The following is a 13,815-nucleotide window of genomic DNA, read 5'->3' as shown; positions in this document are numbered from 1 at the left end:
TGTCCCTTCCCCTCCTGCTCTCTCTCTTTCAAACAGACAAACAAATGAATTAATTAATAAGCAGTATCTAATATTTCAATGATCATTGTGGTTTCCTTCCTGCTCATGCCATAGAGCAGAAAGACTATAGCCATTTATTTTTGACAAATTACTCAACCACTGTGAACGCATTTCCCCATCAGACTTGCTATGATACATGTAAAAATCTAGTAGAAAGTTAAATGGATAGTTAAAGTTTTTCCTTTCAGACAAAACTCTGTTTTATATGCTGTTCTCCTAGTATCTGAAAAGTGGTTTCATGTACATTTTTGAAATAAGCCATTACTTACTGGCAATCTCTATGGGGTTTTGTTTTTTTTTTTTAAACAGTTATCTAGTGCTTAGTATGTGTGATATCCTGTTTTAAACACTTTATAAACTCTAACTCATTTAATCTCATCAGAAGCATGTGAAATCAGAAGCATGTGAAATAGGCTGAAATAGGCACTGTTATTCTCATCCTTATAGTAAAGACGAGGCCCCGAGGCACGGCTATGGTAGGGATCTTGTCCAGCCTCTACAGCTGGAGAATCAAGGACCCGGGTAGTCTGGCTCCTGGGTCCATGCTCGTCCCCCTGCACACGCCATCTCCCTAAGCAATGAAAGAAAAAAACATGAAGCCAGATGACAACCGTAGCTATGATGACATTTCCAATATGTAGAAGGAAAAAATAAATCTAAGGACCAGACATGCAAATCTTAGTTTCCTCAGCAAGTGACATCTTAAAAAGGCATTATTTCAGTTTTAAAAAGTCTGGCCCTAAAATAAGGAGGAAAATCGTACTTTAAACAACAGGTGCTACTAACACTGTCAGTGGTAAGATGAAACATTTTCAAAGAAGTAGGAATAGGGCTCATGATTAGGTAGAGTCAGTATTAGAATCTTTTAAGATGAGCACAGAAGGGATGCTTCTGTGTGCTTTATCGTGAGTGATACCTGCCATATACTGGGGAGTTCTCTATTCTTCAAGTACAAGTAGTTACAACAGAGAGCTGAGGGGTTATGTGTTTATTGTATGTACGTTCCTTCAAAACTCTCATGTTTACTTTCATGACAGCCCAGGATGATGTTTACACTTTGTACTTTTTACCTGAGCTTTTAAAAAATTTCTTTATTGAAGTATAATTTACATTATACTACACTATGCTATAGTATAGTATAGAATTTTGTAGAATACTATAAAATTCACCTTCTACTGGAAGTGTACCTTGCAGTTGTACTGAATTTATACAGCCGTGAAACCTTGATCGCAGTCTACTTTTTAGAACATTTACATGATCCTAAAAAGTTCCCTCGTGCCTGTTTGCACGCTCTTCTGTGAGGTTTTAATTTCCTTTATTGTTAACATGATTGTTTCCCCTTACACCTTCTTTTTCACTCCTTTAGGTTGCTTTGTCTAATTCTTATATCTGGGTAGTTCTTGCCCTTTATTTTGGCTTCTTTTAACCTTGAGTTATTATTTATTCAATCAAGTGACCTTGTTATGAAGTCTGTTAAGGGGATCAAATGACAGTTCTTAATCGGCAGGAATTTAACTGCTATTGTTCTAGTCGCTTTTTTACTTCTTGCATCTGATGCTGTGGTACATGAATTGGTGCTTACGGTGGGGAGGTGAGACGTGTGGAGAGGGGCAGGGGTCTTCTTAGTGGAGGGATCTGTGACTGCTCTGCTCTGTCCTTCACTGTGCGCCTGTGGTTTGCCCTTCTATATAAATGCAACAGATCAAACGTCTCTGTGGGTAAGTAGAAGAAAGAGTTGAGAAGGCGCATATGTGTATTTCTTTTCATCTTCTCTTTCTGTGTGGAAAGCAGTATAATCCTCCCTTCTGTCCAATAGGGAAAATATAGGAAGCTGGAGAGGACTCTGTGTAATGTTCTGGGAAGGAAGAATAATAGAGCAATAGAGCTGTGTTGCATTCAGAAATCTTAAAAAGTTTATAGGGATCAAAAAAAGAATTGCCTATTCTTCTTCATCCCATCCTCGCCATTTTTGTGAAGAACTCAGTAGAACAAGACCTAGCAGGCTTAGTTCAGAACTTGAAGTATGAAATCATAATACAAGACGGTTGTCTCTATATTCAAAGGAAGAGAAAAGTTGAATATATTTGGGAGCTGTGGGGCCAAGTCATAATAATGCACTCAGTATAAAATTAATACATGTACAGTTTTTAAAGTGCTCAATTCAGAGTCCTGCAGGAAAAAGAAATTTTAAAATATAGTAAATTAGATCAAAGAGCTTTTGGGGAGAAGGATCTGTGCAGGCTACAGAATAAAAGAGATGAAAAATAAAGTGAGATAGAGGAGATATGAGGTATTCTAGCTTCAGATTCGGGAAACCATGATTTTATTTCTTGCCCGATATTAGGCAGCAGTGATCTCAGGTAAATCACTTAACTAATCTGGGCCTCAGTTTCCCCATGTGTAACATGAAAGGGTTTATTGATCTTAAGCCTTAAAGAGTCTTTTGTGCTTTATAATTACATACTGAGACTGCAACCCATGAAAAGATGTTGATTATTATCCATTAAGGAAATGCAAATTATAATCACAGTACCTGTCGCTGCACACCTGTAACAATGGCTAAAATTAAAATAATGACGGTACCAAATGCAGTCAAGGAAAGCAAAGCGACTAGATCTCCCATACATCCTGGGACTGTAAAATCTATATTCAATCTGGAAAAACAGTTTGGCAGTTTCTTATAAAGATGTCGGTACCTGTGACCCAGCTGTTGGATATTTATTCCGGAGAGATGGAAATTACATTCACACAAAACCTGCCTATAAAGGCTCATAACCTGTTTATTCCTAGTAGCCCCAAACTGGAAACACGGAGGTGTCCTTTACACAGACTGCGGTCCGTCCAGAGCTTGGAGTACTGCTCGGCCACAAAAGGGGCGAGGTACTGGCACAGGCAGCAGCTCGGCTGAATCTCCAGAGAATTTGCCGAGTGGAAGGAGGCATTCCTCACTGTACATTCCTGTACTGTGTTATTCCACGTGTATGACATCCTTGAAATGGCAAAATCGTAGAAATACGGGACAGAGTAGTGGTTGCCTGGAGTCCGAGACTGGGTGAGGGCGGAAGGGAGAGGGTGGATTCGATTATGAGCGAGTCACAGGAGAGATTCTGTGGTGATGGAGCTCTTCTGTCTCTTGACCGGTGGTGAATGCACAAGCCTACGCAGGTGGCAGAACTGCAGTGTAGAACTGAACACACGCAGGATACGAGTGACTCTGCTCGGCGTGAGAAGACTGGATGGTATCCATGTTATTACCCTGTTGTGATACCTACTAGAGTTTTCCAGGATGTTACTATTGAGGGAGATTGTTTAAAGATCAAGGAGAACCCTCTGTTATTTCTTACCAATGCATCTGAATCTGTAATTATCTCAAAATAAGAAGCTTAATTTAGAAAACAAATTATGTATATTTTCCTTACCCTCATATCTTCACTGGGTGGAATAGTGTTGGATACATAGTAGGTGCTCAATATTTATTTACTGAATAATTGGGGGGTGGCTTGTGCGCATGTGTAAAAGGATTCTCTCATTTGATTCACAAAAGGAGGGTCCAGTCACCACTCTAAGTCTTAACTATTTGGGTAATTCAGCCCAGAATATAACCTTTACCCTGCAGATTTCACCTGCTCATATGATCACATTGAGACTTGGTTTGACTCTCCCATGTTGATGTTTGCTGTCCTTCCTCTTTCTAGCAAAATCCCTAACTCCTAGAAGGAAGGATAAACTAAACTGCATTTATGATCAATTAGCTTCAGACACACAGTCTTCATAGATGGCTTCAGTCTTGATTATGGCGCCGTGTAAGTCTTGAGGTCTTGTACTCCAAGTACACCAATTTTGTTCTTTTTCTAATTTGTTTTGGCTATTTGGCTTCTTTTCATTTTAAAGTAAATTTTAGGAACAGCTTGCTAACTTCCAAACAAAAATCTCCTGGGATTTTGACTGGGATTTCATTGAATTTCTAGATCAGTTTGGGGAGAGTTGACATTATAGCAATACTGAGTCTTCTGAATCATGAACATGCTGTCTTCCCATTTATTTAGATACTCTTTTAATCTCTCAGCAGTGTTTTGTAGTGTAATAGGCTTTGCAGATCTTTTGTCAGATTTGTCCTTATTATTTCATATTTTGAACGGTAGTTTAAAATTTTTTAGGTACCATTTGCTTACTGTTAGTATGTAGAAACACAGTTGATTTTTGTATGTTGTATACTACTTTCTTTACATTCCATTGAGTAGAACTTGGTCCCTACTGCCCTCACTGCAAGTGTGGCTGGAGAATGTTGCTGTCTAGCTATCTTTCCAGAAAGAAAAGAAAATGAAATTAATAGGTAACTAGTAACAGTCCAGATACTGATTATGTGATGAAAATATTCAGATTTAGAAGTCTCTTGGATTTATTTTCTTCTTAGTATAATTTTTAAATTTTAACACCTTCATATGAAGCAAATCATTGTGAAGGAATAGATAGGTTCACTAGTGAAACATAATGAAAAATAAAATCAATTTAAGCAATTCAAGTATTTGCTGTTTGATAAAAGTGACATTTGAAAACTGCCGAGATGAACTTGGAATTGTAATTTACTACAAAATCTTAGTAGCAATGCAGATGTAAGAGATACCTATTAGATTGGAAGTTGGGGGTTGCCTGTATATAAATGCAGTTTAAAGCATGAGACTGGATGAAATCACCAAAAGACAGAATAGAGCTAGAAACGTCCATGGACTGAGCCCTGGGTATTCCCATGTTCAGAAGTTTAGCAGGTGATGTAGTAACAAGGAAGGCAGAAAAAACAGACCATGAGTAAGGAATAAAATCAGTATGGAAAGTCAAGTGGAGAAAAATTTTCAAAAAGGGCAGCGCAATCCTTGAACCAATCAATATGTCACACAAGACAAGAACTGAAATTGCTCAATTTAGCAGTGTAGAAACCATTGTTGACCTTGACCAGGACAGTAACAGGGAATTGTGGAGACAAAAGTTGATTCAGGAGGACGAAGAGAAAATGGGAGGAGAAAAATGGAGAGAACTACCATAGTCAACTTTAGAGGAATTTTGGTCTAAAGGATCACCAGACAAACAAAGTGGTAACTGGAGAGGGCTATGTGGTTCCACAATTTTGTTGTTGTTGTTGTTTTAAAATTAAAGAATTTATAAAATGTGTGTGTTCTGATAGGGCTATAGTAGAGAAAATAGACGATGTGAAAGAGAGGGGGAGAATTGTGGAAACCACATCTTTGACTATTAAAAGGGATCTAGTACACAGGTAGGGACCATAGAAGAATGGTCCATCGGAGCAGGATTGTATGAGAAGGAAGGGAGGAGAACATGGACCCTGCTGCGGGTGGTAAGTGGTAGATGTGGCAAGTGCTTAAGTTCTCATCTCATGCTTCGTGTGTTTTTTCAGTGTAGTCGAAAGCAGGGTCATTAGCTACAGGTGAGGATGGAGGAGAAGGGATGAGATAGTCATGTAGCATGAATGGACTGGAGAGAGCTGTATTATTATTGACAGACAACTCTAAAAGTCTCCCTTGAGGTTAGTGGTTATGAACTTAGAGTGAAAACAGCTTAGTTTTTTTGTTTTGTTTAGTTTTTTAATGCCAGTCTTGTTCGGCTGCCTAGGTACAGGTCCGGAGTAGGCAATGTTATTTATCCAACATTAGGTTTTGTCAGGTGACTTTGAGGAAGCATGAGAAAGGTAAAGGAGTGAATTGAAGCTAGCTTAGGAGGGAAGTGAGAACATGGGTTGGTGAGGGTCAGGGAGGAGATGGGAGGGGCAGCCCCACATAGCAGATTTAGAAGAGCTGAGGAATGAGAGGAAATAAAAAGTGGAATCTTTGATTTGAAATTGCAGAAGGTTTTCAGTTACAATCATGAAAACCAAGAGTGGAGGAGAGAAGATCAAAATACTGGATGGCCAGGAGAGTGGAAGGATTATCTATATGGATACTGAATTTGTGCTCAGAACTTGAAGGCCTTGTCTATTAGTTTCTAATCATCTTTTGTTTCTGTTGCACTCTGATAACAGTTTTAGTGTTCTGCCTTAGTAAGAGTTACACATCTTTTCTTTCATAGTTTCTGTTTTGTGGTGTTAGCTTCATTCCTTCTATTGCATTTTAAATTTTAGCCATTATATTTCTAATTTCCAATAGCTCCTTCTTGCTTCTGATTAATTTTCATAGCATCCTTTTCTAGAAAAAAAAAATCCATTTTTGATGCTCTCCATGATTTGTTATAATACAAAGAACCTGATTCCCTTTTCTCCCTTAGGTTTGTGTCTATGCTTATTAGGTGATTATATATTTACATACGATTTTTTTTCCAAAGTGAGTAAATGTATTGAGTTATTGAGTTAACTTTTAAATATCTTCTTATTTTAGGTATCAAAAAGTAAAGATGGAAAAGAACAAAGCGAAACTGTATCACCGTCCGAAGATGAAACATTCTCCTGGCCAGGTCCCAAAACAGTTATGTTGAAAAGAACATCTCAAGGCTTTGGTTTTACATTAAGGCATTTTATTGTGTATCCTCCAGAGTCTGCAATTCAATTTTCATATAAGGTAAGAGAAATTATTGTGCAAAATAATTCCTGCCTCCTTCTTGTCTTCCTCTCAACCTCCCCTCTTACCTTGTGTATGAAAGCGCTGTCCTTCTGGCAAAGGGCATTTAATGAGATTGTAACTGACACACTTTGGGAAGGGTGGTTTGAATTGAGTTGAACCTTACTGTGATGTCACTAGAGTTTATAAGTAAATATTCATATGTGGCTATATTTTTTTATATTGTAGGATGAAGAAAATGGCAACAGAGGAGGTATGCTATAAAAGTTTTAATTTTTCTCTGAATGTTTATCTATATATTTTTCTGCTCTTGAAGTAATATTAAATGAGCTGATACTGTTTTGGGAGTCTAATTGTGTAATTCTTAGAGGCGAGAGTCATAGAAATCAAATAATTTTACTGTCAACTTCAGAGTTTTATGGATGCATTGTCTCATCGTGATTTCAACATGTGATGACTTTATTGTTAATTATATATTAGTATTTATGTGGGGGAACATAAATGATTCCGAGGAAACTAATGCTGATATTTTTATTTAATTAGTAATCATCTAAATTTAATAATTCTTTTAGGTAAGAAATGCTGTGTGTTTTATCTAGTAGATTTATTGACTTAAAATATTGAAAGGTAGAGTGTTTTAGGTCTTCTTGTAGTTAATCTTACTCCTGACTTAATCATTATATTTAATAAGTTTAAAAGGAGAATCAGGCTAGGGATAGGGATATTTCTTAATAACATCCACATATTTTTGCTTTAATTTTATATGAGTTCTAATAAGCTAAAATCTACATACAATAAAATGCACCCATTTTAAAAAGATAACTTGAGACTAAAAAAAAAAAAAGTCGCCAGAATAGCATGGTTTCCATATATCCTTCATTTGACTTCCCCTAATGTTGAACAACTTATATAATCATGGCACAGTGAACAAAAGTAAGATATTAGCATTGGTACGATGCTGCTATCTAAACTACAGACTTTATTTGGGTTTTACCAGTCTTTCTCCTCGCATCCTTTCTTTGTTACAGGATTCCACGTTGCATTCAGTTGCTCCCCGGGGACACATGGCAGTATCTGTAGCCATTTTTGACTGTCGCGATTGGTGGTAGTGGGGTGGTGCTTCTGGCGTGTAGGGTAGAGGCCATGCACACAACATCCTGTGGTACACAAGACAAGCTGTATTCACCGTCTGGTTGAAGACTGAGTCCATGCCAGGCATCATAGTATATGTTCTTATCCTGTTTCATACTCAAAATAATGCTGAGAGGTGTGAGCCAGTATTCCCACTTTGTAGATGAGGAAACCCAGGCTGAGAAAGATGTGAAATGACCTTCCCAAGATCACACCACTGAAGAACAGAGCTGAACTTCCAGACCAGGTGTCTAACTCTGAAGTTCATCTGCACTGAACTGTGCCATCTTTCTTCTCTTTACTTAACTTTTCTTCATTTATTTTTGTTTAAAAGTAATACTGTCTTTTGGGGTGCCGGGGTGGCTTATTAGGTTAAGCATCAGACTTTTGGTTTTGGCTCAAGACATGATCTCTGGGTTGTAAGACTGAGCCCCGTGCCAGGCTCTACACTCAGCAGGGAGTCTGCTTGAGGATTCTCTCTCTCCCTCTCCCTGCTCACACGCACATGCACTGTCTTTCTCAAATAAATCTTTAAAATAAATAATGCTATCTTTTAAAAAAATAGTTTGACTTATGTAAAGTCAGGAATCACTGGATGAAATAGGGTATATTTAGTATGTTATGAAATTCTGTGATATTTCTCTACCTTGAAAAAAATTAAAAAACAAAGAAGTTTAGAGGCCCCTCGGTGGCTCGGTCATTAAGCATCCACCTTCGGCTCAGGTCATGATCCCAGTGTCCTGGGATTAAGCCCCGCATCAGACTCCCTGCTCAGTGGGGCTGAAATAAATAAATAAAATCTTAAAAAACAAAAACAAAGAAGTTTGTTCCATATTTGTGGATACCTAAAGACAAAGAATTCATGTAAAAGTCAGAGATATTCCAAGTTTAGAAGCCCTGAACATCTTATGGGAGCAGTCGTCACTTACTATTCAATTCTGAATGCCTGGCTAGCAGTGGACTCGGAACATTCATTGAGTTAAGGAGTGCCTGGTGCTCTGCTCCTTTGCCTCCCAGGAACAAGGTTTGCTTCTGTCATCCCGTTGGTAGTGGGTCACGGGCTAGTCCGTGGAGGCCTACTTCGCTGAACTACAGCACTCATGATACCTTTTCAACTCAACCCGTCAATCAACCATGAGAATATATTTTATGTGAAAAATTTTCTTTATACATCATTTGTTGGAGAATGCAACCAATTTAGAGGCAAACTACATTTAGTTTATCCTTTTAATTCTACTGAACTTTATGATTTTTATTTTACAGTTTTATTTTCTCTTTAAACTTATTTTCAAACATAGTGAGATTACAAAATCCTTTTATGTAAATTTTCTTTTAATGAAATGGAATCCCAGCCTCTAGTGTAATGATCCAAGTCAAAGCCTAGAATCACTGGAGAGGAAGTAATTGCCAGACATTTATTCAAACTCCTAAGAGATCCTGTTATAATGCCAAAATTCTGTGAAACAGCTGAAATGTTTTGTTTTAGTGTTCCTTCCTTTTGGCAATTTAGTGGAATCTCTTTTGCCACTTAATTTTCTGATTATTCTCCTTACCAACTTTCCCATTTTGTTATGTTTCTTATATACTATATATGTGTACTGTCTTGTGTTTTAAAATTATTTTTTCTTGTTGATTAGTTTTCAGTATTATGATGCAAATAATATTTGCAAGAAAAAGGCCATCAAAGTAGAAAATATTTTTTGGTGATAATAGTTGCTTGTAGATAATTGCTGTCTTGCTTCTGTCCTGTTGTCCCTTAAATCTCTGGAGAAGATATTCATAAATAATCAAAATAAGAATAAGTAAAAGTTTATAATTACTTTTATTTCTTTTCTACTTATTCCGTGAGTAAAAATTCTGTCTCAGTTTAATTGTAGGGACATTTCCAATGTTTTAAAAATGTGTTTATCATTTTGTTAGGTATTTAAGTAATTGTTGGACTTCTACTTTGGGATTAAAATCTATATTTAAGCATCAATAGTGGGAAAAGTAACTGGGGATATTATAAATTTTCTCTGTAGTAAAAATTTGTATTTTGTGATCGCAGTAGTTTCTGACTAGACAGCTTTGTAGCCTGTGTTTGGGTTTTTTAACCAAGGCTCTTTTAGTGGCAAGAAATAGAAACTTCCAGGGCAACTGAGTGGCTTAGTCGTTAAGCGCCTGTCTTTGGCTCAGGTCATGATCCCAAGGTCCTGGGATTGAGCCCCTGCCTGGCGGGAAGCCTGCTTCTCCCTCTCCCACTCCCCCTGCTTGTGCTCCCTCTCTCTCTGTTAGATAGATAAATAAAATCTTAAAAAAAAAAAGAAAGAAATAGAAACTTCCACAAAGTACCTCAGGAAAGATGTGTTAATTCTAAAAAACCGTCAAGGCATCTCCAAATTCAGTGTCAAGGGCAACAGGATCCCTGGGGAGCCACAGGCACCAGAATTAGGACCTGGAAAGCTACTAAATGCAGAGAGTAACAACAACAAAATCTTGGCTCTGATCTTCCAAAGACCCAGACTCTGGTATTTACTGGAGGTTCTAAATGACTTTCATAGTTAACTTTGATTATACCTGGTTTTTTTCATGAGCCGTCATCTGTGTAAGGTACAACCCTGACTGTATGTTCTTCCTTCCTCTCTCATCGTCATACTTCCGAATCCCTGAGCGCAAAATCTGATTGGGCCATTTCCTCATTTTATGCCAGCTGCACACTCTAGGCGCACTGCGCCTAGAGACCAAACAGTCTTCCATTTAATGAAGAGGTAAATTCTGGAAAGCTGAGAAAATTGGGTATATTTTATGCTACTAATTTCCATTAATAGGCTGGAAACCCATTCCCTCAGAGTAATATAACACTAAAGAATGGACCTGAAAGTTTGTTGTAAGAGGAAATTTATTATGGGCAGTCCATGCTCTGTAGTGTGGAGTAAGGCAATAGAAGCGTGTTTCATTATTTCTAAAAGGTAGCAATACTCAGTGAGTTCATGGGTCTCTGCTGACGTCGTAGAGCATTAACTAAACCCCTTGGGACTCATTTTTAACTATATTGACAGTTCCAATGATTTGAGTTTCTTTTGTAGGTAGGTAAATATTCTGATTAGTTACATATTTTTATTCATTTTTAATACCATTCAGTAGACTGTCCACAAGTGTCTGACATTATCTTGAAGTTACTTTAGGAACTAGAGATGATGATGATGATGAAGAAGAAGAAGGAAGAGGAGGAGGAGGAGCCGGTGGTGGCTGTGGCCGCCCCTGACCCACAGTGTGTCTTGAGATTTTGCGTGGACTAACTCATCAACCTTCTGGGGTGCATAGTATCACCTCCGGTTTTTAGATGACGAAATGGGGGCATGAAGTGTTCAAGTAACTAGCAAGGGACGGTATTGGACTTACGAACTGAAGCCACCTGGTTGTAGGGTTTCCTCCCAGTTTCTACCATGACTTCTCAGAAAATTCTTTACTCTCATAATTCATCCTTGGAAATGTGCGAGAAAGCGGGTTCTGTTCCCTTCAAAGGTAAAGAGTGTGAAAAGATTCTAATTGAACTTTCAGAAACAGTTTTGGCTAACCTTGTATTCGCATTTCATACTTTTTCTTAAATTTTCTTCTTCATCTTCCTAAATGAATATGTCCTGTTGGCTTAAGTCTGCTCAGCAGCAAGGATACCACACCATTTGCTTTAATATTTGCAATTGATTTCCATCTTTGATGTGGTTAGTAGTTTTGATACCTGTGCACTTTATGACTGATAGAGCGGTTGTTGATATTTTTCATTTATTTTTATGAAATGATAAGGGCACTCATAAGTATTTACTAAAGATCACTGAAACATTTGCCTGCAAACATGTTGAGATAGGAGTATTCGTAGCTGCTTTGTTCATAATCAGCAGGCAAACACTGGATTCAATGTAAGGACTCATCAGCATATGAAGAGATAATGAAATTGTGCCATATCCATGCAGCGGGACACACACTGCCTTGTGGCTCCGTCTCCAAAACTATTTCTTATATTAGGTGAAATTCACAGAACATAAAATTCACCATTTTAAGGTGAATAGTTCAGTGGCATTTAGTACAGAATTCAAGGACCTGTATGAGCATCTACCACCTCTATGTAGCTCCAAAACATCTTATTGCTCCAAAAGGAAGCCCATATCCATTAAGCTGTCATTCACTCTTCTCCCCTCCCCAGGGCCCCTGATAATCACCAGTGTGTTTTCTGTCCCTTTGGACTCATCTGTTCTGGATAGTTTATATAACCTTTTCATATGGCTTCTTCACGTTGTGTAATGTTTCTGAGTTTTGTCCGTGTGTGGCCGGTAGCAGTAATTCATTCCTGGCTGAATAACATTCCCTTGCGTGTATAGACCACAATACGTGTATCCATTCATCCATCGATGGACGTTTGTACTGTTTCCCCCTTTTGGCTGCTGTGACTAGTGCTGCTACAAATCTGTGTGTAGAAGTTTTTGTTTGAGTCCCTGCTTTCAGGTCTTTGGGGTGTATATCCGGGAGTGGGATTGCTGGGTTTTAATGGTCATTCTCTGTTTCACATTTGGGGAACTGCCAAACTGTCTTCCACAGCAACTGCCCCATTTTTGTGTCCCCACCAGCAGTGTGTGAAGGTCCCAATTTCTCCACATCCTCATCAATGCCTGTTATTTTCCATTTTTGAATTATAGCCAACCTAGCGAGTGTGAAGTGGGATCTCATTGTGGTTTCCTTTGCATTTCCTTAATAACTAGTGATGGTGAGCATCTTTTCATGTGCTTGTTAGCCATTTGTGTCTCTTCTCTAGAGAGATGTCTATTCAAGTCCTTTGCTCATTTTTTTTATTAGGTTGTTTGTCTTTTTGTTTTTGAGTCGTAAGTGTTCTATATATATTCTAGAGAGTAGATTATTATCAGATCTGTGATTTGCATATATTTTCTCTCATGCTGTAGATTTTTTCGCTTTCTTGATAATGCCCTTTGATGCATAAAAGTTCTTAATTTTGATGAAATTTAATTTCTGTGTTTTTGCTTTTGTTGCTCATGCTTTTCCTGTCAAAAACATTTTGATGAGTGAAAGAAACCAAGCACAAAAGAGTACAGACTGTCTGATTCCATTTGTATGAGAGGAAAGATAAATCTAAACCAGTTCATTGGGAAGGCACATAAGGGAAGTCTCCAGCATATGGAGATGTTCTTTATCTTGATTGTGGTGGTTACATAGGATTATACATTTGTCAAAACTTAGGAAGTGAGCACTTAAAATGGGTACATTTTATCATACGTAAGTTGTACCTCTTTAAAGTTGATGTAAAACAATGGGAACGTGCACAACTTTAGTTCGATTTCCCCCCAGCGTTTAGCTATTTCAACTGACGCAGCCATGAGCATTCTTATACGTGTACTTTTGGGCACCTATGTGCTTATTTCTAGTGGTCATGTCTATCCAGGAGTGACATTGCTGAGTCATAGGCATGCATTCAGTTACATTTAGTAGATACTGCTAAATCTTTTTTAAAGTGTTTGTATCAATTTATATACTCAGCCATAGGGTGTGAGAGTCCCGGTCATGCCATATCCTCACTAATATTTAGCATTTGTCAGTGTTTTTAATTTTTGTCTTTCTAGTAGGTGTACAGTGGTATGGAATATGGGTTAATTTTAATTTTCCTGACTATTGGGGTTAATTACCTTTTATTTGAATTTGATTATTAGGTATGAATGCTCTTTATTTGGTTATTAGGTATCGGTGCTCTTTTTAAAGAAAATTAATCTGTAAGAGTTAATATTCTTGATGAGGATTTTATTGGTTTTATCTAATATCAGATATCAAACTGTGACTTGCCTTTCAATTTCTTATTAGTAATTTTGACAAAGGGAAGTTCCCAATTTTAATGTAGTCTAAATTGTCAGTCTTTCCTTTTATGACTAATACTTGGAGTCCTATTTAAGAATTTCTTTCTATTGTATGGTCACAAAGGTATTTTCCCATGTAATCTACAAGATGCTGTATTGTGTTATCATTCCCAATTAAACCTACAGATTACCTGTGATTGGTTCTTTTTACATGTAGTATGAGGTCA

At 37.6% G+C, this 13,815-nt stretch overlaps 1 protein-coding gene across 1 annotated transcript in view; it reads left to right on the top strand.

Moving 5' to 3' along the window:
- ARHGAP21 (Rho GTPase activating protein 21) overlaps window positions 1-13,815 on the top strand; it is a 133,656-nt gene that overhangs the window by 50,072 nt on the left and 69,769 nt on the right. The window contains 2 exon segments of the mRNA XM_046011023.1: window positions 6,444-6,623; window positions 6,852-6,876. Of these exon segments, the coding sequence (XP_045866979.1) occupies window positions 6,444-6,623; window positions 6,852-6,876 (205 nt within the window).

This window comes from Meles meles, chromosome 7 (assembly GCF_922984935.1).
Source record: "Meles meles chromosome 7, mMelMel3.1 paternal haplotype, whole genome shotgun sequence".
In the NCBI taxonomy this organism is placed as follows: Eukaryota; Metazoa; Chordata; class Mammalia; order Carnivora; family Mustelidae; genus Meles; species Meles meles.
This window is presented reverse-complemented; position numbering and strand designations above follow the sequence as displayed.